The 26,907-nt window shown below is 36.7% G+C and overlaps 1 protein-coding gene across 2 annotated transcripts in view; it reads right to left on the minus strand.

Moving 5' to 3' along the window:
* Positions 1 to 26,907, minus strand: part of THSD4 (thrombospondin type 1 domain containing 4) — a 351,408-nt gene that overhangs the window by 45,504 nt on the left and 278,997 nt on the right. For both annotated transcript variants that reach the window (XM_032990466.2, XM_032990467.2), the window contains one exon: positions 19,375 to 19,579. In XM_032990466.2, coding sequence (XP_032846357.2) covers positions 19,375 to 19,579 — 205 coding nt within the window. The remainder of the gene's footprint in view (positions 1 to 19,374; positions 19,580 to 26,907) is intronic.

The following is a 26,907-nucleotide window of genomic DNA, read 5'->3' on the forward strand; positions in this document are numbered from 1 at the left end:
ATCTTCAAGCAGAAAAAGGTTTCACCCAACACGCCCATTCCACCTACAGCCTTTTTATGCTTCACAGCATCAGTTCCAATAGTTAACCATGTAAGCACTAGTTCAATAGCTACCTTGCTATTACACTATTAATATTAATGATAAAACACCACTGAGAACACTGTTCAAGTAAATGAACAACTTTTTAAAAACTGTACTTTTCTTTATGGTTCTTACTTCATTAACCAAGCCCTTTGTGTGGCCTTTGTTTAATTTCAACTGTTAAACTGGAAGCATATGATGCATCTTCCAATTTACCTCTTATTCCTGACTAATGAAATACAGAAATGGTCCAACTACTGACCAAAGAACTAAGCAAATTTTATTTGAAGAGAAAAAAGCCAAAGAGGGTCAACTATATAAACTTAGGAGAAGCTTTAGGATTCTTTAAGGACTACACATGCGGTACACAACTGCTTTATATACCGCACAGCAGGACTGGTAGTAACTGCCAAAGTTCACAGAGCCTGTATAGTCATTATGTAACATAAAGTAATTGAGTTTGAGAAACAGTCATTCAATAAAGCTAGTCACCCTACATTTACAAAAATGCACAAAATAAGTTTAAACAAATTAACTGAACCCAAAAAGTCTTGTCTTTATCAGAGATGTTTATTACCAATTCAGGTAAACAACAATCCACAGATACTTATTTGATGACTTTTGATCTAGATATAGATATATATATAAATTCAGGTTAAAATTCTTCCTAGCATTTTAAAGGATGCATTGGTAGAGTGAGTTTCTGTTTGAAAGGGTTTTGGTATTTCCCACTGTACTGCCTTTCAATTAGCATTTTCTTTCATTTACTTTCTCCATCCCTTTTATTTCTTCTCTATTTACTCATTTTTTGTTTCTATAGCAAATGCCAAAAAACCCCCTAACCTAAACCAAAAACCCTGCCCACCTCATCCAAAGAAACCATAACCAATTAATCCAACAAGCATGTCTCTTCCACTCAAGCCAATAAAATCACTGCATACATCTGGATGGACAGTCTCTTCTGCTGAAAAAAAAAACCCAAACCAAAACAAACAAAAAAACAATCAACCAAAAAAAAGCAACAAAAATAAGCCAAGGTAAAAAAAGACATGGAATAATGCTGCAAACCCCTGCAACATAAATAATGTATTGGCTGAGCAACACACATAAAGGCTTTCACTGGCATAACACACTCAGCCAAAAAGTAGCAAATACCGTTTTCGGAACAGTGACATTCTCTGAAGCTCACTATCGCTGCCCTGCTGATCAGCTAATGGAGTTTTCTTTTTTGTCAAAGGAGTTGTTCAATACTTTTCTCAAATACATGATGTAAACACACTGTTTCTTACCACTTCTAAATGCATTGTGAAGAAAAATGCTGTGAGCCTTCGTAAAACCTTTTTTTCAGTTATTACATTCCAGAAAAGACAGATGCTAGGCCCCCCATCAAAACTGAGCTGTAAGTTGATCACTCTGGGACTCAGACTTCTATCATCACTCTCAGTTTGGAGTACGGCAGGAAGCTCAGCACTTCATCCAGCAACTGATGCTGTAAACAGCATAAGGCCTTCCAGGCACCAATCAGACACCAGTAACGGCTTCCAGTGCTTACCCAGACAGGGTAGGAACATTAGCATAGCAGAAAAAGGACAACACACAATTGGATTAAATTTATACAGAATGAAGATCTTCTATTGCCCTAAAGCTGTAGTCTCTTAAAGTGTGTTTGTGCACACATACATACAGACCTGGGAGGCACCGATGTATCCATGTGAAAACCTGTTCAAATACAAGAAATATTGCTGCACTCTGAGCTGACTACAAAAATCCCCACTGTCACCCTGGTTGCCAATGGCCAAAAAAGACAGTATGCTACTGCAACCTCAGATTTATGTAACATACCATCAGATTAATAATTTATTCAAGAGCTCTTCTCCCATCTCTTAGGTTCATTTCTGTCTACACTACACAGGCGGATACTGTAAGTCCGATACAGTGAAGGTAACATTTCTCATTTAAACTGGCAGACTGAAATACTATGAATAGTCTTCAGTATGACATATTTATCTGTCTTCTTTTAATTAATCCCTGTTTCAGTGTTTCCAAATTCACAGTCCACTTAATTATTTTACTTCCAAACTAAGTATGTTTACATCATTTAAGGTCTACACATCCTCGGGAAAATATGTGACCATGAATTGACAATGTGAACTAAATATTAAAGATCTTTCTGGGTGATACTGATACGCATATATTCCAAGCCCAGTGGATTTCAACACTGCATATTTTTCATTTATAATCCTATCAGAAATCCACACAGTTACTTCAGTGGTTAACAGCATTTACTGATTAACTTCAGTGAAGACAGAAACAAACCCCACCCTAAATACCAAAACACAAATTGGTTCCCTTTACAATGACTTACTGTCAGATACAGTTTAGGATAATGGTCACTTGAGACAGAAAGGAATTTTGGTAATTCAGTAGAGATAAAGTATTTTCCATTTTCATATGAGGATATATTCACAAATACCAATGAATATTTTGTTTTGCCTTTCTTTTCCATTCATTTAATGCGTCTTTCTCTTGACTCTGTCTCACACAAAATCTATTCCATGTGTTTGCAAGTATATCTTCATTATAGGTATTATTACCATTATTATTACTAGGTTTTAAAGCTCTTTATTCAAATCAGGTGTTACTACATATTGCTTTACTTCCCGAGCAAAGAGCCAGGCCTTTCAGTTTGTCTAAGGCAGCACAGTTCCAATGAAATCAATGGCACCATTGTAATTTACAGGCCACTGAGGATCTGCCCCTGCTTGTCTGAACAGCAGCTTTTTTACATCCACAAGCACGTAGGCATAAAAGTCTGCCAAAAGTTCAAAAGCATTTTTAATTTTTGTGCATTTCTTTTCAAACACGTTTAAAGTTATTTGGGCAGTAGAAAAAACACTTTATCCAGCTAGGCTCCAAAAGCGTTTAATACAGTTCACTGCAGTAGGAGTGCTTAATGGGCATTTTCAGGCTGCTCCTTATCCTGCTCACAGGATCGTGAGGATTCAATTAATTACTGTCAGAAAAACACTTTGAAGATAAGAAGCACTTTCTGTGATGATTTTCTCAAAGAACCAAGGAGCTTTTGTTTCAACAGCCAAATTCTGGATGGAGACATGAAATAGAAACCCATGCACGGGTGGACTTCAGCAGAAACCACCACCAAGAGAAGGTGAAGGAGGGCAGCCTTGCACAGCAAGAAGTTTTAGTCAGTGTTCCCACCTTCCCTCTGGAACTATTTACCATTGCTGAATGGATTTTAAGCAGTAATCAGCTACACTGCTATTTACTATTAATTTTAAAAGGCAGTGTCTTGAAATACTTTTGGAACATCTTAATGATCTATTAAAGTCTGGGAGCCTTTCAAAGAAAAAGAAACCTAGGCTGGCTCTGCTTATACTCATAGCCACTATGTATGTTAAACCATGCACGAGATGAAAGGTTTTGCCCTATTATTGCGTTCCCTCAGAAGACCAGTTCTAGGATTTTTCTTACATCGGTTTGGACTCTGAGAAAGCGAGATCATCATGACAGTCAAGAGGCTCAAAATAAATACTTAACTAGAATCCATCATCATTTCTGCTGGGGATGCAAATACGCAACACCTTTGGTAGAACCCTCACTTTCATCTCTGTTGTGAAACCCAGTACTTTGCAAAAGACTAGTGTAATTTCCCTGACGCACAACATGCCAAAACAGAATCTGTACTTCAGACTCTTAAGTACCTTAGACCAATTAAAGACATTATCATTGACATTAAACATTTGCTTGAAAACGTCATCTACATAGTGTATTTTTAAGGTTTTAAGTTGCCAGAGTCAGCACTTATGCAGGCCTACAGAATTCCACTATTCCATTATTCTGCACCGTTAGAGAGAGTAGAAATTTCACCCTTGCAAGTGGTGGTACTGAACTGCCTTAGAAGGAGAGAAGAACAAGAGGTGAAAACTGCAACTCAGACATTAAAAGCTGTTTTTCAGTTTTCAAGGGAAGAAAGCCATATAGGATGGCTGCTTTATACTGGAGGAGGGAAGAAGAAACACAAGCAGGTGGACATGCATAACAGTTATCACTTCCTCTTAAAATCTAAATCCAACAGGAATTTGACTCTACGTATACAATATTGTACCAATTTTAAGATGTAGTTATACCAGAACGAAAGAGCAACAGATGACTCGCATATGAACAGATGCTGTAGTTAGTGCTTACAGTTCAGTCTTGTTAATTCATTCTACCTCTACTATGTAATGAAAATTCAAAGATAGTAAATGAAAATGGCACAGTTCAAGCAAGTTAAAAGAAAGCAGCATTAGTCCATGACTAATGACACTAAATACACCAGGTAAATCTCCATCTTCAGATGTATACACAAAATATACTAAGAAAACACTGAAAAAAATTTTAGACTTCATTACACAGTAATGTTGTATCTGCTTTGTCGCTGTATCCCTTTGTTTTAACATGCAGCACACTCAGTTTTAGAGTCTTACCTTACAATCTAATAGATGACTTATTAACTCTTTAATACTAAGGAGAGTTGAGGGTCTCTAAGCTCCTTTAGAAAGTTCTCATCAGCACCTGCAGAATTAAGGCCAATGGAGATGCACCTAACTAATTCTGAAACATAGCTGGGTTCCAATTTGCCTCATTTTGGTTAGACTTCACAGGAATCCTGACCACATTACCATTGTTTTCTGCTTAAAAGAAGTGATGATACTAATAGACTGAAAGAAGCCTTCATCAATTCACCTCCAGAAAAGTGTTAAATTGCTATTGCTTCCTTTGAATTAGGGATGATACTGAACTAAACCCCAAATGCTTCCATCCCATTCCACACCCCTCTGTTTCTTCCTCCTGAATCTTTAGAGACATTCCAAGCTGGGAACAAAACTATTCCACTTGATTTCACCTTTGCTTCAGAAGTGTATGCAGTGGAGATGACAAAGACATAGCACGCGTTCTAAACTGAAAAACAACAGAGAACAGGGAATTTTAAGATTCCTTATTTGCTTTGTTTCTCAGTTTAACTTTCAACTTTAGCCAACAAAATCTAACTTGGGAACACGACTCTGGCAGGACAGAGTATCAAATACCCTAAGGCGTCAGACTCACCTGATTCTCAATAAACACAAAATAACATTAATCTTCCAAGGTGCATACAGAAAGTCACATTGCTGTTTTCTTAAGTGTTTGAATTTCTGAAATAATTGTCTGGTTTTATTTTTACAATAACACTGTGTTCTACTTGTTAATATGCTCATTTCACAGCCTGTTAACTGAAAACAAATAAAGGCAAAGAACAAAGATGCAAGCTGCACCATCCTAACCAGCTTGTGAAAACACTACTTCTGTTTGTTGCACGGTCATGGACATACTTCTCCCTGGGTTTTGGGTACACACCTCTCTTGACACATGAACCGCCACACGCAGTTTATTATAAAGAAGCACTCCAAAGGAACACCATCAGTACAAGGTTAACCCAAACACATTAATAGAATTTCCTACATTTATCTTTTAAAATTAAATACCCACGATGTTCATGACAATGTACTAAATTACAAATACCTGCCACTTCTTCACAAACTAACAGAATGGAATAAAATCCTGGTTTTTCCTTTGCAGTTCTCCAAAATCTGTCTTCTGCTCAACTGCTCAGAATGGAGCCCACCCTAAGAGGCATGGGGAAGGAGCCCCCTGTTTCATTCATAAACCAGTGAACCTTTGCTTATAAATAACTGACAAACTTTGCAGTTCCAATGCACCATACCCCTCCCCCTAACAGAGCTAACCACTGGTAGCTAACAATAAACTAGGTCTGTTGCTCATTAGGACTGTACAAACAGCTTCAAAACAATTCATGAAGAACTGTTTTGAACTAGATAGTCAAAACCTTTAGGAATGAACTGTGACCGTGCTATTAAGACAGACCAAGGTTATAGGAAAAATTAATTTCTCACTGTATCGACAGATACAGTCTGAAGAAACTGCTACGTTCTTAAGTTTACACGCTTTTTTCAACTGATACATTGGAGATATTTTTTCAAAAGTCCACTTCATTAAAAATGCAACAGAAAATGATGGTGTTGGAAACTCACAATCTCTTAACACAAATTTCAGATGGCATCATGCTTCTCAGTCCCTTTTTTTTTTCTTTGGCATAAGACAGCTGAAGAAATGTATTATCTGCCTATAATGTAAATTTAAGCTCAAACCAATCTTCACAGCTTTGACTTCCTCTGCATTAATTAGGCTTGGGGAAGGAAAGAGAAAGTATTTGTTAAGAATAACAACAACAACAAAAAAAAAAAAAAGAGGGAACTATCATTCTGGATATATAACAACCTCTTCAAGCTCTGCCAGACACTTAAGGAAAAATCAATCCCCCCCAGTCATCTGGAATATGAACCTAAAAGAGAATGATGAAGTGTTATGACAAAAATTCAACAGTAAACTCACAATTCCACTTAATGAAGGAATCTTTATTCTGCAGTCTGACTGAACATCTGCAGACACATTATACACTAAGACATTGTTGCCTTAGGTCCTTACAAGCAATTTACAAGACAAATGATGGGGCCTCTTTTTGCCAATAAAAATGTATCTCTTTCCCAAGTCTTCCAAAGTTCTGGTATTGCTTATCATTTAAATATACTCATGCTTTGGTTAGAGTCCTCCTGCTCAGTGGAACAGTCCTGCTCTTGGCTCCTCCCTGAGGTTTACCTCCCATAATTTCAGTGAAACTGCTACACACAATCTTTATTTTAAGTTACATTCAGATGTTCCTCACTCTGTACCAGCTACAGATTAAGAGTTTTATAGGTGTGGAGGAAAGAGCTGTAGCCTCATGCCATAGCAATCATGCCAACCGACTGCATGCTGACTCAAAGTTGTGTATTATTTTCTTTGGCAGAAGTGCTGGCATAGGTGAATGAGATGGACTGAGGTATGAAGCTCTTAATGCAGATTAGCTGCAGCTGGACTATCATGCCCTTAATAAACCCCTTTATTAGCATTTTATGGTTACTGGTGGTCAATAGATATGCAGTTTTTCTATCTCAGGGTCCCTGAGCCACATCTAGATTAGCAGTGCGAGCTGGTAACCTGTGATAAGTCGCTCACTGAAAGTAAGTTTATATACTCACAGCATATAGTCACTTCACCCAGAACTCTCAGCCACACTACCAAAATTTTCAGAATTACAGCAGTTTGATTATAATACATATATATAAAATAAATGCAGCAATAACCACGGCGTAACTACTGCTGCCATGGGTACAAATATGAAAGGAATATTGGGTCTGTAAAGGCTTCTAAGCACCCAGACTTTTCTGACACAGTGAAGTAATGTTCAATAGAAAACAAAGACACTGTGCAAGTTAAGAAATAAAGTTTAATCTCCCTTGACTAACTTAATCACGCAGTCTATAAATCAAGTTTTAAATCCCCATATATATTGTGTATTAGAAAAGACTTGGATTTCTTTTGGAATTTAATGCTGCAATATAAAAATATTCTCTGCAGATTAAATCTCTTTATTGGATTCAACCATGAAGCCACTAATCATGTAGAATTTCTACTGGGTGATTATTTTACTAGAAGAGATTTTAAAAAGGGTAAGAAACAAAAATGTTGAAACTATGAAGTTCAAAGAGAAATAAGAGAAGGAACAGCAAAAAAAATATATATATAAAAATATGTTTCTTCTACAGAATCAGACAAAGATATAAGAACACGTTCTGTCTGACTAGATCAAGGGACGTTTAAGGAACAAAGAAGTGTTTTTCGCTATCCAAAAGAGAATTTTGCTCAGAATAAAGTAAGATTAGGGAATCTAAGAATGCTGTACAGAAATATCTACAGCAATTGAAACCAGGTTCCCAACCATTTTTTCTTAAGTTTTGTTTTGTAGAATTCAAACAACTATTTAAATTAGTAACAACCTCTTCTCTTGGCGAGAAAAGGAAGAAATGTGTCTTCATGAGATTTGGGAATTGGCCTATGGATAGTTTATGAATTTGGACTGACATTGGTCATTCTTTATGTATAAATCAGAGTACAAAATTCATTTGAACTAAAATTTGTAAGAAGTAAAAGGAGAAAATTATTGTAACAAACCCATGACTAGCAAGGTAAGATCACTACACCTTGATCACAACTTTAAAAAATAACACCCTTAGTCAAACTAGCGTCTATTCCAGCTAAAAAGAAACTGAGCAACAGATTACATATGAGGGACTTTAATCAACTCACAAAGCTAATGACTTCCAAAGAGTACATGACATTTCCAAAATAGTCACTTGTTGGCCATCTTAAAGACAAAGGAAGAACAGAGTGAAAGCAGAAAGTCAGCTCCCTTAGTGAGAAGAGATTCCATGCTACCGACTATCCGTCAGTGCTGTGAAGTGTATGTATCATAAGACACTAAATTAACAGACGCTGTTCAGAAGAGCTTAGATTTTTTAAGAAGCCTTGAACAAACCTCCTGTTGATATTCTGAACACTGTGAGCTAAAACCAACATTAAAATTAGTATTTTCATGCAAATTACTTGATGCTTTGGTCATCTAGAAGACAAAAATAAGCTAAAGCTTTGAGATTGAAGAAGTTGATATTAACTGGGTTCAGATTAATAAAAACTGTTCAAGCAGCCCACCTCTTTCATTTTTCAATGCATTTTCTTTGAAATTTTGCATTCAAGTTCCTTGGTTCTGTCCGTAACTGAAAACAGAAGTATAATCAAAACACTGTAAGAAAGGCTGAAATTAAAGATTTTGGGGCCTGACAAGAAGCAGGAAATACAGAAAATCTTGCAGAGTCAGTTCTCCAGAGGCTTCCAGGCCAAGGGGGTTTGCAAAGTTATATAAGCAACCAGATTGCTGGGTGCTTTACAAGTCAAACTGAACAACCAGCCTTCCTGAGCTTCCTTTCACTATTTTGCATACTTCTCTTTATCCCTTTCCCTTTCTCTCAAAACAACCTTTCCATATTTCAAAGGAAGGAAAAAAACATTCCTTTAATACAGAACTTATGAAACAAGCACCTCAGTGGGATTCATTGCTGCTGGCTGTTATTCAGATGATGTATTTGCAGGGCAGATCATCAAAGCAACAGCAGGCTTCAGTTGGTGTACTGTTGTAGCGATAGCTGTTCTTGTAAGAACATTGTTTACAAACAAATGGTAAAAAACAAACAAACAAACAAACAAAAAAAACAAACAAAAAAAAACAAACCACCTCTGTCAAATGGTGACAGAACTAGGAAACACAGGAAATGAAAACATGATTTCTACGATTTTTGAAACTGGTCATAACCACCGTCATCAATGAGCAGGTATGAGCCAAAAAGCCTAGACAATGGGTGCTGGAAAGAAATATTCATATTCTTTTTCAAAATGCAGACAGATAACAGGAAAAAGGCCAGCAAGCTGTTTACCTGGAAAAGCAGAAACACAGAGAATTCTCCTTGAGATTCAGGCCAGATGGAAAGTCAACAGTCTCCCAGGCTAGGCAGCCAGGCTTCTTGCTCAGTACCCCAACATAGGGTTATCTCTACCAGATCCCACAATCAGCAAGCAAGGAAAAACTAATTTAGAAGCTTGTAAGTGAAAACAGGAATGGCAAGCGACATGCAGAAGACCGTTTTGTGGTGGAAAGCTGTGATACAGAATTTACCCCAGCCATTAAGGCTTATTAACTTTCCTGAGAAAAGGGGAAAGAGCACTTTCTAGTTGAGTAACACGGTCTGCCTTTTTTTAAGATCTGCCACTTAATATATAAAAAAAGAATAATCCAGCTTTTGAGAAAGCATTTCTTTTGTATGCTTTCAAAATGCGCCTGGAACCCTACAGACCACTATACAGCATGTGATATTAGCTGGCTGTTTAATGAAGCCAGAAGGGAAAAGGTCACCTTGGAATTTACTATAATAAGATAACCTTGCCAGAAACTCTAAAACATAATTATTTAAGCAACACCGGTATAGAAAAAAATATATGGTCAGCAAAGAATAATGTCCTAGATATATTCTGGTTCAACTACAGGTCATTAGACTAGGTAAGACTCTTGTGCAACTTGAATTCAGTGGAGTTGAATTCATTAACACCAGGGTTGAATTTCATCCAAAGTCTTAACAACTTCAAGGGGTTTAGTAAGTGATCACCCTAGCCAAGTAATACATGTTGGCTACAATAAGATGAACATTTATTTTGTGAAAGAAACCCTCCCTTCAGAAAATCAGTTTGAAACTATGCTACGGACAGTAATTCAAATGGTATGTAAATGTAGGGGTGTGTGCATAAAAAACCAGGCATCTTAGTAAGAAATCTCAGGTAAGAAGTGTTAGAAAGTCAGCTACTGCACATTTCTCTCAGTCTTAATATAATGTCTCCTATTAGTTTTTAACCCTTTTGCATTAGAAGCAAACTCGTGGCAGTCTTTATTCTCCTCACTAACTTAGCTACACATGCATTATGCTCAAAGTTAGGCTGAACTCCAAGGGTCAAACACTGACATAACCTACAGAGGCTTCAAGTAGCACTGTATCACATCATAAGTGAAACCCCCTTTATAGTTTCAGGAGTGTTCACACTGGATTTTACATTGCTTCCCATCCTATAACTTATGTGAAGCTGTCCCATCATGATTCTCCAGTCTGGATTTTTCTGGTTTTGTTCTTTTAAATTTGATTATAAGCTCATATTGTTTTCAAAAATCATTATGTTGTAAAGGCTTTTACAAGTGAAAGATCCCATACTCCCCGTGCCTTTGTGTGTCCTAGACATTTATCTAGCATCACCCCGGAAAGGCCTCCCAAAACCCAGCACGAACTAACCCATGTGACAACACACATGCAACTGTGGGTAGAAAGCATAAGCAGTAATCTCATTGTCCTGTAACCTAGCATTACTTTTAGGAAGGAATAGTTTAATAAATATAAAGTTATCAATAATGCAATTAGTATACAGAAGAAAGTACAAAGACTGTTAAATATAACACAGTGAACAGTTCATCCTAGCTATGACTTTTTTTAATAGGGAAAGCCCATACTCACTGTGACAGGAATGTGACCACAGAAGGCAAGATCCAAACCCTGACTGACTCCAAAATTCCTGACAGAACACGCTTCTAAGATTTCTGTTGTCTCTAGGCATAAAATAGAGATTCCTCATGCCTCTTCACCACTGCCTTGAATCCTCCAAACAGGATGCGGTAGCCAGACTGTGTTAAAGGTAATTATCATGACCCAAAATAAGAGCAGGTTGTAGGCCCCACACTCACTGAAACTATAGGTTGCAGAGGAAGACCATAAAATGATCAAAAATTACCCCACGTAAATAAGTTTTGCTATAACCAACCACAATACTGTACTTTTCAGCTTAAGTAAATGCAACCCATTGAAATTCTCAGGCCAGCATACATAGACTAAAAGTACATCCTGAGGTGAATCTGTCAGCAATTAGTTTAATATTAACTCACAAGCACTGGACTGGGTAGTTGCTAAAAAAATGCATGTTTGTCTGACCAGCCTATGAGCTTCTGTTCATGAAACAACAGACATGGAAAAGCATTTTCCTGGATAGGTCAGTATTGGACACCTCTTAGTACGCCTGTGTTAGTTTTGAATTAAAGCACAGCCATCCAGAGAGCAATTAATTTAAATTATTATTAATTCAGATAATCAATATATCTACAATTAAGTGACCCATACTAACTGAACTGAATTAAGAGAAGTGGAAAAAAACAGCATCTTCTCTGCTCATCGTGTCTCTTCTAAAACTTACATAAAAGTGAACCCTTTTGAGGTGGTCAAAAATTGGTTAAGCTTCTATTAATGGCCAGTTCTGTAGAGCCAGAAAATATCTAACCAAAAGTAAAATCTGAAGCTGAAGCACTGCAGGAAAAGACTGAGAGTGGGGAGAAGGAGATATGGGAGAAGCACACAAGCAGGAGTCATCAACTGATACTACCATTACCATGTTTTTACAGGAATGCCTGATTTTGCAAACACTTTCTAAACAACCAAGTTGTTCCTCTTTCTGTGTAGTATTTCCTGACTCTTCAGTTCAGTATTCAGGAAATACTTACAAAACAGCTTTGCTAGGATTCCTAACCATAAAAATCATATTTTAGGAATATTATTCAAAATGTTCTGATTAAGTTTACATAGAGATTCTAACTGCCTCTTCAGATATTAATAATTTACTCTGAAATTTCCTTATGGTTTGAACTTGCTGTGCTTAATTTCAGTATCTTGAAGAAATGGTTCCTTAAATCTTTTCTTCACAGTTTGGAGCACACCATTGTCTGTACAAAGAAATGTCTTTGTTGTTTAACTCCAGCTGAGAACAAGCAAGAGGACCAAGGACAAAAGGTAAAAAAAACAGTTATTCTAATCCAGATATTGTAATTACATAGTTTATAAGTAATGCCTTCAGCAAGTTGTACATGTGGGACGCTCCAACTCTAATGCATAGACTGACACATACAGGGATGCACTCCATGAATAACATACAGGATAAGAAATACAATGTCGAAGACCTGGGGGGGGGGGGGTTCACAAGTCCTTCACAATAAACATACATAATAGCATAGCTTTGGGTTGCAGCACTTTGTCAACTCCAATTAAAAAATTGCAGATTTTGTTTCTGAATAGAAATGTAAGAATTAATAATGGTGCACTGATAGCTCTCACTACTTATTTGGGACAGCCACTGAACCCAATACACACCTAAGACTGTAACAGGAGTTTACTATAAGTAGATCCCATGTATATAAAGTAACTCCAGAAAATATAAAAACTCTCCTGCTCTGGCATATTCTTGCATGTTCAGTCCAAGCTCTGAAAATTCAAACACATATCCTTTCTTCTCCATATTACCATAAAGTATCTGTTGCAACTTTTTTGCACAGAAGCCTTTAATCTTATATAAACATGTGAAAAAAAAAGTAATCAAAGAGCAATTTAAAATATGTATATTCTAAAGCGTACTAATTGATCTAATTAGCACCACATGAATGAGTTAATTGATAATATATAAATTACAAAACTTCATATGATCACGTGATATAGCAGTGCCTCTAACAATGTTTATCTTCTAAATTCTCTACCAGTGTTCTAACTCGTTTATTTTCTGTAAATTCGAATATGTAAACTGATTTCAAAATGTTATTTTAAGCTCAAGAGTGGCTAACAATATTTCATCATGAGACATACTGACTGAATGTTATTCGCTGCAGGGAATACTGAATCAAAATATTTTTTAGAGAATCTTTTCACAGCCCCCTTAGTATCAGCCACTGTTGTTTTCATATGACAAATGCCTTAAATCCATATTCGTGTTCAGGCACACCAATATTCACAAGAATGCCATTAACATCTCCTGGACTTTTGTTTAAAAAAATATTAATGTTCAACTCTTATTTTAATCACAAATACTGTATGTGCTAATAGAAGATTCTAGAATAGCAGAGTATCATTTTACTGAAAGGAGGGAAAATGGATTAGATCCAAAGATCTCTCTATCTCATTTAGTGGCTGTAATAACTTAATTTCATTAAAAACAAAATTAAAATACATAATATATTCCCTGCAAGAACTGTGAAGAGCTTTACAATTAGCAATTAAATAAATTTCACCATGAAACATCTTTAACCCAGAGGTTGATGGATCGAAACCATCCTGCTCCAACACCCCCACCAGACACTGCAGCCACTTCAATCTCAGCAAGTGTCCCCTTAAAAGTTGTGGTTAAGCTTGTGAACGTGAGGTTTGCTGCCTCCTGTTTGTGTTCTGCATGCTTGTCAGTGGTGGTCTGTCCCTTTGCAACAGGGTTTTCATTTAAGATACTTCCAGATTCAGACTGTTGCTTTGCTGTACTATGTAATGGAGGGTGTCCACTGTCCTAAGTACTTGCCCATGCTACCCCACACCCTCAGCCACTCATAACTCTCCAACCTTGCGGGGGATCTCCAAGTGATGTTCCAAAAATGGTCGCTTAACCCTAAACAGAATCCGAAGAGCCTTCAGGAAAACGACAGCTCCCAGCAGTGAGACAACGTTAGTGTGAACATCCCATGGATGTTCAAAACTCCCTGTAATTACTTGGCTGCTCCGATGCTGGGATAGCGGGGCCAACAGTGTGGAATTAGAGGGGTAAAGCGAGACTTGCAGGCTGAGATAGGAACAGTTTAATAATGGTAATAAAACGAGAACAATGATGATAATAGGAAAAAAAAATATAAACAGGCAACACACAACCTAATTGCTCACCACCCACTAACCAATCCCCAGCCCATTCCCTGCCAGCGACCCCGAGATACCAAGATCCCGCAGTCGCAATCCCGGAAGCGAGAGAGAGAGAGAGAGAGAGCCCCTTCCCAACCACCCCTCCTCTGTATAGTGAGCATGACGTTCCATGATGTGGAATATTTCACTGGCCAGTTTGGGTCTGGTGCTCTGGCCGTGCTCCCTCCCTGCTCCCTGTGCCCTTGCGCACGGGCAGGACATGGGGAGTCGGAGACTCCTTGAGGTCTCAGCAGCTGAAAACATCAGTGTGCTATCAGCATTCTTCTCATACCAAACCCAAAGCTAAATCCAAAACACAGCACTCATGTAGTCTCTGAAAAGGAATATTAACTCTATTTCAGCACAAACCAGGACAGGAGTAAATAGTATTCAGGCAAGGCACAAAATGTTAAGAGACTTGCCAAAACTGTAATGTATGTACTTTCCCTTTCATAAGATATCTCCTAAATACCTACCGCCACTGATGGCAGGCAGTATGTCTGGTGCTGCTTGCAGAAATGAATCACAAAGTCATACGAGCCCAGATTCAGACAACTGCTCTAGAAACAAACTGTTGCTTGAGTTACGGGACATTACCAGATTCTTTCCAGTTAGAATAAGTTCATTACACATGGTAAGTGTATTTCAAAACTAATGCATTTTCAACTATTGCATCTTTCACTCTTGTATTAAGTTAAATTTTAATTTTTATTATCGATACTTCTTTCCCATCAGATTCTCTTACTGTTGATGCTATGGATATGGATAACAACCAGCTTCTTTGAATTAGGTTCTCGAGACTCAACATGCAAAATAGCACCTTCCAAATAATCACTTCAGATTCATGTCATTTGGTTTTAAAATTGTGCCATTATCCCAAATCCTAATCCCAAGGATGCGAAAGTATTTATACTCAAAACCACATGTTTTGCAGTGTACGTACTGTAACATACTGGTCCCACTTAAGGTATTATGGGCCTACTTAATTCAGTGGCACACTTCCCATGTCAGTGTATGAGAACTGGCCAGCTGATGATTACCAGTGGGATAAAAAGTATGTCTTTGTCTCTTTTCTGTACAAGACTATCATGTGACAGAAGGACTTTGCCAATGGAAAAGTCTGTCTAAGGTCAACAGTTCTGTTGCCGAAAGGTCTAAGACATCAGCCAGTAAGAAAATATTGATGAAAACTACTTTGAGAAGCAAGTCGTTCTGTACATAGCTGAGGACTGCGCAGCCTATAGCCTTGTTTACGCTTTAGAGAGTCTACACATAAATTGTAATATATAGCTTTTGCTTCTAACTGTAAAAAAAACTACTAAACATATAGACTGATTAATACATTATTAATAGCTACTACTTAGCAGTCAAAAACCGGACTGCTTTCTTTCCACACACACACAAACAAGAAAAAATACAAGTTTCCCGGCCAATTTCTGATCTGCCTTATGGCTCTAGTAGAGGTAGTTCATTTTGGTTCACTAAGGAACATCAGTTAATGTCACAGGTCATTCTCAGTTTGACTGTTAAAATATTTTCCTTTATCAGATCAATACTCTTTCTACAATAAAGATCTTCAAGAAATGGAAAACCTAAAAGGATTTTTAGCACATGGTGGGCAGGGGGGAGGGTAAGGAGAAGAAAAGATTATGTTTGTGCTGTATGAAATCCATTCATTCTAAACAGAACACCTGAAAAAAGAAAACATAAGCAGAAGAAAACAGAAACAATGTAGCAGATGAAAACAGAAGCAATGTTGTTGAAGGTTTTTATGGTATACAGAAATAAAATAGTACAGGTCACTAGATGTACAAGAAATCTATGATTTTGTAATTTTTGTGAAAAGTTAATTATAAAGTTGCATGAACAAACAATTGAACAACCATTGAAACAGCCTGTCTCCTGACCACCTAGATAATGCCACGTTCCACAAACACAAAAAGCTTCATATACCACTGTTAATTTTTTTAACAAAATTTTACTGTTTTCAAGTAGCAAGAACTTATAAATTTTATTCTGCAATCACTCTGTGTGCAAAAAATCAAAAATGCCGTGGTTACAACTAGTAAACCTTAATAAGCTACCATAATATTCAGCATCGTCATTAGAACAATGCTTTTTATGATGGTCACAGGTCTTGTAACAATGAACAATAGTTTACTGCAAAAAAGTTTACAAAAGCAGCATGGAAAAGCTTTCAAATGTCCGGATGACTTTTAGCTGAGTTTGAAACTCTTTGGGTAAGAAACCTCACATTCTTGCCTACTTTTTCCAGCACTCCCTGATTTCACTTAAATACCTTCTTGTGAAAATACACTCTCGAGATTGCTTATTTGCTTAGTAATTTTGACAACACAGTGAAAAGGTATGGAGCTTTGTAAAAATTGTTTAGTGAAACCAAACAGAACTCAAGACAGTCTCCTGAACAGAGACAAGCAGGGTAACTCAGATTCCCAGAAACATCTGCTGTCATCTTCTAAAATATTTTAGTGACCTTGACCTGACTAATGATTTTGCACTGAAGAAACCGTAAGATGGGCAAAGTGAAAGGAAAACCAAAAGCAACTAACTTAGACTCCTTGCAACAAGAGTGTTGCTTATAAGCAGCTCTGATGGCTACAGTTGGACGGTAACAGAACGGGGACCTGAAACTTCAGTTTTGCAAAGCACACAAACTACATGCATAAAGGAATGGCTGCTGGGTTGTTTTCCTTACTGCTGCTGCAGTATAAGGATGAGTTTAAGATTTTTAAATTTATTTTTTAAATTCAAGACTTCTGCATATTACCGTAAGTATAGACAAACCAATAAATACCAGATCTGAGTTTTGAAGCTTCCCAGTTCTAACAGTGTTATGTGCTTTATAAAAACATGCATGTCTAAATTTTGAATGCTGTTTTAGCAGTGTGAAATTTGTGACCACCAATATGCCAAAAAAACAACCTCCCAATTACCATTTCACTTGTCCAATAAATTCCCTGACAAACCTTTCTCTAGTTTCAGTTTTCTGATCCGTTAGAACATGTTCGTTCCTGTCCTGGTACAACTCACCTGACTCAATAAACCAAGTTTATCATGTAATAGTGTAAGCAGAGGGGCTGGAGTCCTTCTAGGTGGGACTATAGCCTCAAGAATTCCTAACAGGAGAGAGAGCTGGCAAATTTAGCAGTCTAAATCCATACCAGCAGCTTTAAAATGAAATATATGAAATGGATAAAAAGGAAGAAAATATGATAGCATAAACCAAGAGCTCAGGGTATAAAGAGGTAAGGAGTAGCATGGGAAAGAAAAACTTTGCCACTTTCTCATCCATGCCAACAGCCGGGTTATTTTTTAAGCAAAAAATGTCACTCTTTTTCTGTCCTGCCCATTCCAAAAATGTTGAAGTGGCTCAGGACATTTTAACATAGTTAAGGGAATTTTTCCGCCAGCTGTTTTCAGATGCTGGTATGTAAATCTGACAGAAAAATTACATTCAACCCCATGATTTTATATATTAGTAGCATGGCTATTTTCACTGGCCTGCCAAGTAAGCTGTGTTCTCACCCATTTTCTACTGAATGTACAAGCATCTATGGAAGTGCTCTAGATAAAATTTTTATTTCAGCATCAAGCAAGTAAGAGTTGATGGGCATTATACAAACTGTTCACATGAAAAAATGAATGCCAGTGTATATAATGTATCAAAAATACATTTGGATGAAATAAGGACATATTAGAACTGGTAAGATCACTGTACAAGAGGTCCAGAACATTTGGTTTTCTTGGATTGTGGGTAGTTTATATTATTACTTCACTTTTGAAGAGGTAGTTTTTTGGTAAAATTATGGAGTTCATATTACAGTTCAGGCTGTTCCCCATAATAAACTCCCATTGCCCAGAGGCAAATGTTTCTATAGAACTAATTACAGCTCCAGCAGGAATTAAGAAGAAAGCAGAAAAAGGGAGAGAAGCAATTCAATAATGAGCACTTTCCTTTCTTGTACTTGAGCAGTAGCTGAGATGCTTACCAGCCAGAAGTGAGAGAAAGCAGCTGTCAAACAAGGGTACTGGGATTTGAAACTGCCAGTACAGCTAAATAGTTCTAGTAATAATTACACCAACCTAGCAAGAAAGGCCTCGTGTAGCTCCATTTTTATTATTTGTTATGGTAACTTTTAAGACAGATCTAAGGATGGAATGACAGGTAAAGAGAAATTAAAGAGCAAGGGGCAGGTTTTACAAATCTTAACCTACTCTTCTCTTTCCAGTCCCCTCAGCAGAACTGGCTCCAAAAGAGAAGGACAAATGCAGGCAAACTGATGGTTTCCTAACCTGGCAACACGAGAGGTTACAACAGGGTGGCACAGTTCACAAATGCACACAAGACAGATACAGATCTGCAGAAATTCCACATAATCTCTAATTTTCAGCACTCTAGACAGATCTAGAAATATACCACAAGATGTTATGATGTTAATATAAATATTCCAGAATCCTCTATGCTTTTGAATTAAGGGCCTACTTCAGAATAAACACTTGTACAAATGACCTTGCATTCTGCAGATACCACCTCAATATCACATTATCTCAATTCATTTTTTATATACTTTCACTTTAAAAGAACTGAAATTTTTAGGCAATCAGAAGATGCTCTCTTCTCCTGAAGCAGCCTCAATGCACTCCTCATAAATGAGCATGCCACTTGGCTGGATTCTTGACTGCTCAGAGAAGGTTAACGATATGGGAAGCGTAATCACCGTAGCAGAAACAACTAATAGCAAAACACCAAAGCCCAGTCAGCCAGACAGGGAAATAGATGGTAACAGGTCTGTGGTGTTTGTCATGCAAGATCAAGCCAGAATTATAAACTGCCAGCTAGTTCTGAATAAAATGCCTGTTTAATAACTTTTTTCCCCCTCCTCTCTCATCCTTGTAATTTATTTCACACTGCTTAGAAGGCCTTTCCTGGCATAACCTCCACCCAGTTGCACTAGTGCACAAAGAATGCTTTACTCACTGAGATGCAACTTACCCAAATAGTTGTTGCTCTTTGACATCTCAGTAATGTTGATTTTAGTAGCTCCTTCAGGAATTTCCACTATCTTGTGGTAGCCAAGATTCGTTAGCGTGTGTTTGAAAACTCCAGACACAACCTTGCAAGCAGTGTTGTCCCCTCCACATATTCCACACTTGTCAATCACCTTGTCTGAACCCAGATAGTCGTCACATCCAATGCTCTGCAAAATAAAATAAGACTTCTTTTTCCAAGATCTTACAAATGCAAACTTCGGACAAAACAACCAAGGACCGTATGACTTTCAGAGAACATTCAATCCTGAAAAGATTTTGTGAATTAGCATTTCAGCAATTGCTTCTCTTCTGTATGCAAAAAGGCAACAAAAAACAGAGGGATAACAGAATTGGGGATTTCAAGTTAGCCAACAGGTTTTTACATCCTGTTACCAAAAATACAAGAATACACTAAAAAACACCAATGAATTGATCATTGCATTGCTAATGCATTGATCATTACAGCCTCCTCAGCTAAAAGAAAATAATTTCTTCACAAGATAGTTCCCATAGCTACTAGTCAGAAAAGAGAAGAGCTATGATTTTTGTTAAATGGGCTTTTTACAAAAGCAGACTAATTTATATAAAGTGTCATCTTAAGCTCCTCTAAAATTGAGCACTGAACCTATTCTCACCAAAAGAGGTTTCTAAAAAGTCCTTATACTGCATCTACAGTTATGGAAGCAATCCTCCTGTTCACCAAGTAGAAAATCTTCCACCCACTCAGTAATACCCTCTTGGACAGGATAGTTTTTTTTTAAAAAAAAAAAAAAAAAAAAAAACACCACCAACAAAAAAACCCCTAAATTAAAGGACAGAAAAAACCATTAAAGATTTGACACAACCAGAAAAAAAATCTTTCCAACTTATTGCACTTCAAAAGTGTACATACTGTAGAGACTACTTTTTCTTTTACAGAAACATTTCTGTTCATTTATCTTGCTGGTTTGTATTTACAGACAAGTAACATTTATGATGAACACTTATTATCTACCTATATGATTAACTGGCACACGCAAAATAGAACTTCTCATTTTCATTCAGATAAAAACAAAATATTACATGAGCCAGAAGAACAGAAGACTATCACATATTTTATGAAATGTAGTAATTTGATGGAAAACATTCAAAATAATTGACAGAGTGTTGTTCTATTATTTCAGATTATCAAAAATACTTGCAAATTCTTGCAAAATTCCTCATGAAATATTGGTTAATTATTGTTTTATGGTCTCTCCTGAAAGCAAACATCCAAGTAGGAGAGGGAAGAAAAAGAATTTTTTGATACCACCACCTTACAACATAGGGAGTATCTTGAGCCTTGGCGTCACTGTATTTCTTTCCTATTCCCACTATTAACGCTTGGCCCTTGCTGTGAAGAATGTTCTAAACTGCAAGCCAGTCTTTGCTTAGTTCCAATATAAATATTTAACACCCAACATCTTTTTTATGACTGTTCAAGAAACACAGATAAAACCATCTAACTCAACAATGCCAGGATCATACAGAGCTTGACAACGATACCTGCTTGTAGTCATGAAGCAAAAGAATGAGGAAGATTCCCGATTGCTCTGTATTTCACAGTGGGATAACCTGATAACTAAAAATCTGTTCCATACTATCAAATCTAGTGTGAGCAGATTGTTGAATGATTTCAAAGAGATTTTGAATTCAAATAGAAACACTTGGCCTAGCATCTTGCATTTGCAATGCTTGGCAGAAATCTGAAAATCATGTACGAGTTCAATTTTTGTGATTTGCCTCAAAATGCATTTTATTACTAACAAAGTAATGCATTTGCTTACACATAGGAATTACAAGTGTCACTATACCAAACCATACAATATCATTTGGTGGTATAGGTGGGAACAAAGGCAGGGACTGGGAGAATGAAGAACCATACTAATTTGGATTTTTTCCCATATAGGATGAAAGGATCCTGTGTCACAAAAAGTGCCTTTAATGTTTAAATGCTGTTTCACAGAAATGACTGGGAAAGAAACAGAGAATTAATTACTGGAGACAAGGACCTAATAATCTCAAACCAGCAGCTGACGATGAGGAAAAAGCCATAGAACCACTAGTATATAAATAAGATAAAACAATAATAAATAAAGAACACAAGATAAATAAGATAATAACTACAATAAATTATATAAATTACACAATGTGCACTCATATATGCATTTTATATACAAACAGAACAGGGAAGTAGCAATAAATTACAATTTTACAAAGAAAAACTATAAATTTTTACTGTGGCATCTACTGAGGATTCCATGGAAATTACGTGCTTTAAAGATGAATATTACATAGGTTTCAGAAGAAGAGGCCAGTTATAACTAACACATTCTACAAAATCTTGACATTTCCTTAATGCAGTTTAGTCAGGCGTATAAAAACGACTGTGTGCTCTATAATATTTCCAGATCCAGCAAGGATATAGCAAGCCTGTGTCCCATGTATTCGATGGGAACCTCTCTTTCTAACTGCATAAAGCATAGATTTCTAGCCCTGACAGGTCATGACACATTGGATCAGACACCTGTTACTGGTCCAGGACTCAACACTTAGGATGTCTTGGGCCTTGGTCCAGAGTAATTTTGAGAAGATAAAAGAAACACCTTTCTGGCAAGCTGATCTTGTTTTCTTTCTGCTTTTCAACAGCTGCTTGAAGCTGTGCAGAGATTTGGAATGGTAGTCATCCTTGTAGAACTAGGCTGGTAAACAGATTTCACGCAAATTAACCAACAATGTAGAATCCATGCAACTATACTGAATGGATAATTCAACTTTTTTTTTTTTTTTCTTCTGTTATGACTATAAATTTAAAGAAGTACCACCTCACTACTTGGCTAACATACATTCATATAAAACTGTGAATCAACTTCTAACTTCTCTCAGGATGTGGCATTCATTGCATTTAAACACATGCATACACAGCACCATTAACTTAAAAAAATATCACATTGTCTAATACACTGTGACACATCAGCAAGAAAAAATGTTAAGGGAAGAGGTGATGCAAACTGGAATACACTGTGCGTGTTCCTTCCAATATTTGCTGTGGGAACATGAATAAGTCTTAACTATGTCAACAGATAAAAAGATCAGAAGTTTTGCTAGATAAGCAGATAGGTCTGAAATCTCAGTCTCCCTGTGCAACTCTGGAAGGTTGAGATGTAAAGTGGGTGCCAAATACATTAACACCCAACTGAAGAGCCCGGTACACTCTCACAATGGTGAAAGGTGGCCTCAGTCAATGAAGGATTCACTGTTGTTTTTCATCATGTAGTACACATTTAAGAAATCTAAGAGCAGGTGTCACTTTTCAAGCCACATCACACACAAAATTCCTACTATGAATGTAGAAATATTAGGATTGTGAATATGAGATGAATGACAAAACAAAGGTAAATGCATTCTGCCTACCAAAAGGATTTTGGACAGGACTACTGCAAGCTGCTCCTTGGCTATCAATATGAGGCGGTCTAGAACACATCTGTCCCTTAAAACATTTTCTTGCAAAGTGTTGTTTCTTAGAAGAGGTACTTTTGACTTGCACTGTCTATACATCTTGTGTATTGCTCAACTATGTTTGCAAAGTGGTTCAAGAAACATTTCTAAGTTACAAGTCAGCATGAAAAAAACTGTTCAAGAATTACAGCCAACTGTATGCCAAAATTAATTTAAGTAAAAAGCCTTGAGAGAAGCAAGGGACAATCTGGATGAAATATTCAGTGGTGGACTTAATAGGGATTTAGGACTATGTATACAATTGAATGGGGCTGATGCCAGGCATTTGAAAACATGAAGTGCTGATCCTTGAAATGGAAAACAGATGTTATAATTCCAGTACTAAATGATTCTATCAGAAATCGCAATCTGTGTGGTAGAGTGGCATAAATAATACAATATGACAATAACTTGCTTCCGTTGCTTTAGCTGCATTGTCTTATCAGTTAGGAAAGCCACAGTTACAAGTTGTAGTGTATTAACAGCATTAACTTAAAAAAATTAGTTATATTGACAGATAGTCAGCTAAAAGTTGTAATACGTAAGTAATGTGGAGTCTGGGCATCCATGGTGCTAGAAGGCAGAAGAATAAAAAATTTACTAGAAGTCATACTTATGTGTAAGTTAAAAATTCTAGAAAAAGGGTCAGGGACAGTTATGGATGTACCACAGCTGATTCAGCTGCTAAAGAAATGTTAGGCAGGATACTGTGCAAAGAGTAATCAAGCAAGATGCATGGCCTAAACCAACACTGAAGAAGTTAAGCGGGTAGCAGAAGAATACCTGGCTGCTGGTGGGAGACCTGCTTTAACACTGCATATTATCAATAAATCCTAGTTATATAAATTGCTGAGGCTACTGCTAATTAAGTTTTATATGCTACTGTCCTGTGAAACAGAGCTTCATGGGAGCCGTTATATTTGCTGCTGTGCTTGAGCAATACTACATCTCCCCCAACTTGGTATCACTGATTTAGCCACCAAAAAAACATGTACTCTGTCACATGATCTGTAGAATAAATAGTAGTACTGATGTTAACTATTAGCATTTGTGGGCGATTTCTGAGGGTTAACTACAAAAGATGATGTGTTTGCTTTCAAGTTACTCTCTCCTCTCCACGTTCCGAAAAACTTGGTATATGAATCTTATAGGGTGGTATAACATAATGGTATCAGAGCTAGTCATACCTCCTTTCCCAAACTTCTGGTCATCCTTCCAAAGTAGTTCAACATTCTCTGATAGTGAAGCCAAAAAAAATCATGAAATACCAAGACAATTAAAACTAGCTTTCCTAGCTGATAATATCTTTTCAGTATTTAGTTAAAATACTTACCTTTTCCCTCTCCTATAAAACATCAAATTATTCAAAAATATATTTTGAGCATATTGGGATTTAAGCTGTTTAATACCATGTAGCTTCTACAGAGAAGCAGGGTTACATTACTTACTAAATATTATACTGAGGAAATATTTAATAAAAATTACAGGATCTAATGCTCAGGATTAATTATATTTGCTGCATTTAATGAACTTACTTTAGAGGATCTTACTTAAGAAAAGTAAGATCCTCTAAATCACACATTAGCTGGTTTGAGTCTCTTTGCCTTGTAAGTATCCAGGTACCTGGGCAGAAACCAGTAAAAATACTGTGGCTTACATTAGAAAAATGTCAGGGTAAGAAAATCTGCATGTTCACACAAAACTACCAAAGCAGATGGGTAATCCATGAAGTATTATCAACACATGAAATTATTATCTTTAGCACAAATATCCTGTCACATTATTTCGTGTTGAAAACAGAAAGACAGATTTAAAATAAAAAAGACATCCTGCAAGTGTGTCTAGATGCTTCTCTGTTAATATTTAGCTTTCACTTGTTGTTACCTAGTTTCATTTGTACTGTTAGCAGCTATAATATGAATTAGATTAGTTTTAGTAACATATTATTTTAATCTGAAAAGAGAAACAGAATGGTGATTCCGTGGAATACTGAGAATGAGATTCAAGAATGAACGGAGTAAGAACTATTCGTATGCAGTCTGCCACCTAAGACAGAGGATACATAGTCACTAGATGTATATATTAAGGCCAAACAATAAGCAGCACAGATCATTTAGTTTACCCAGTAGGTAAAATACTCTACAGACATTTTTCATAGGTACCTTACAAGAACTTCAAATTAGCAAGTAAGGATTAAGATCCAAAACAGGATACATGACTCTAGAGAAATTCAATACAGAGCATATATTCTCCTAACAGTGACTGCAAGACATAAGGAAGACTGACCACATTCTTAAACCTTTAACAAAGGCCATTTGATAAAGTATTTTGAAATTCTATCAGATAGAGGTTCAAGGGTTTTGATGTAGGAATATTAGCTGAAAAATCATAAAACTAGTACTATCATATATGTCATCTAGCTGGTATTATCAAATATGTCACCCTTACAGTGACATTATTTTCTTATTGCTTTTTTTCCTGGAATATCTATGAAATGATCTAAAAAGAAAAAATATTGAGGCAGTAACACTACTATTCAAACTGTCCATGAACCTACTCTTGTCAGACTTCATTTAAAACAAGCCATCTACAGAATTAATTCAGAATTATATGAATTTTTGAGAAGATATTCACTAGGACTCATTTAGGATTTTGCAAAACTTATATTTAGGTTCTCATTGAGATTCAGATAAGGAAGATGGGATGAATGGGTTCTGACTGTATATTTTTTTTAATTACATATCATAGACTCTGATCCAAACATCAGGAGTCTGTCATTTCCAGTATTCATACTGTAAATCTGCATATATTACACTATAAAGGAGCATCACTTTAAACCGAGCCAAGATGAAGCATAATTAAAGATAGACTGGTACAGAAATCATTACTTTGAACTTCTACCATTATATGATGCAGAAAAAAACAAAGAAGAGGCAAAAAATGCCTTAAAGCTGAACTGTAAACAGGTAATAACTTCCAGGTTACGTGATAGATGACAAACATGGTTTTTGCTTTTCTCGGGTCCATGAAATGAGTTGAATCATTTTTTAAGAAATCCTATGGGTTTTTTTCCAGGTATCTTGTTATTTCTGTAGTTTATTTTGTTTTCTCATAAATGCACCTGAGTAATCCATTCCAAAGATGTACACTTTACAACTTTTAATAAAACACCAGCACAACAAAAAAAAACAGAAATCACTGTGCTCTCTATCCATATAAGCAACAAATGGAAATACATTTGTGTCTACAAAGCTAGACATTTGCCCCGAAATGACCCTTACTCTGTCATATTTGCACTGCAGGCTATATAGCCTGGTTTCTTTCCCTCCTAAATGGAGGAATGGACCCATAACAGATCAATAGTAATACATGTGATGAATTCTGCAGTTGCAGTCATTATTGGTTGTTATTGTTGAGGAGATTCTGCCCTACGAACAGCATGGGAACAATAAATCCAACACAAGTTCAGTATCTGAGATAAGATTATCTCTTCTCCCACTTCCCTTCTCCTAGATACTACTATTTTCCTTTCATTCTCCTAGATCGTCAATAGGATTATTTTCACTAATACAGAGCAAGAAACACAGAGTACATTACAGCTCTTGGTCTACTGTTACTATATCAAATGAAGCATGTAGAGAGTAGACTATGCAGTGTAATATAACAATCTTCCCACGGATTCATGCTACTATAATCAGTGCTTCACTATCTTCTTAGGTTCTATTGGCAGCGTGGCGCTATATAACAACTTTGTGCTTCACTTGCCACTAGCTTAATTTAGAATTTTTCAGAGAAACTGCAGTTCCAGTGATCCACAGCAATGTCAGTGGAAACTGCTTCTTAGGAGTTTTCCTCCTGAGCAAGACTTCCAAGTTCCTCAGACACATATCTAACTGAAGTCCATAGAAGAAAATGTTTCTACGCTTTCCTAATCCCTCCTTTCAAAATAAATGAAATTAACTATGGCCTTTGTGAGAAC

This window comes from Tyto alba, unplaced genomic scaffold, assembly GCF_018691265.1.
Source record: "Tyto alba isolate M040663 unplaced genomic scaffold, T.alba_DEE_v4.0 Super-Scaffold_41, whole genome shotgun sequence".
Lineage (NCBI taxonomy): Eukaryota > Metazoa > Chordata > Aves > Strigiformes > Tytonidae > Tyto > Tyto alba.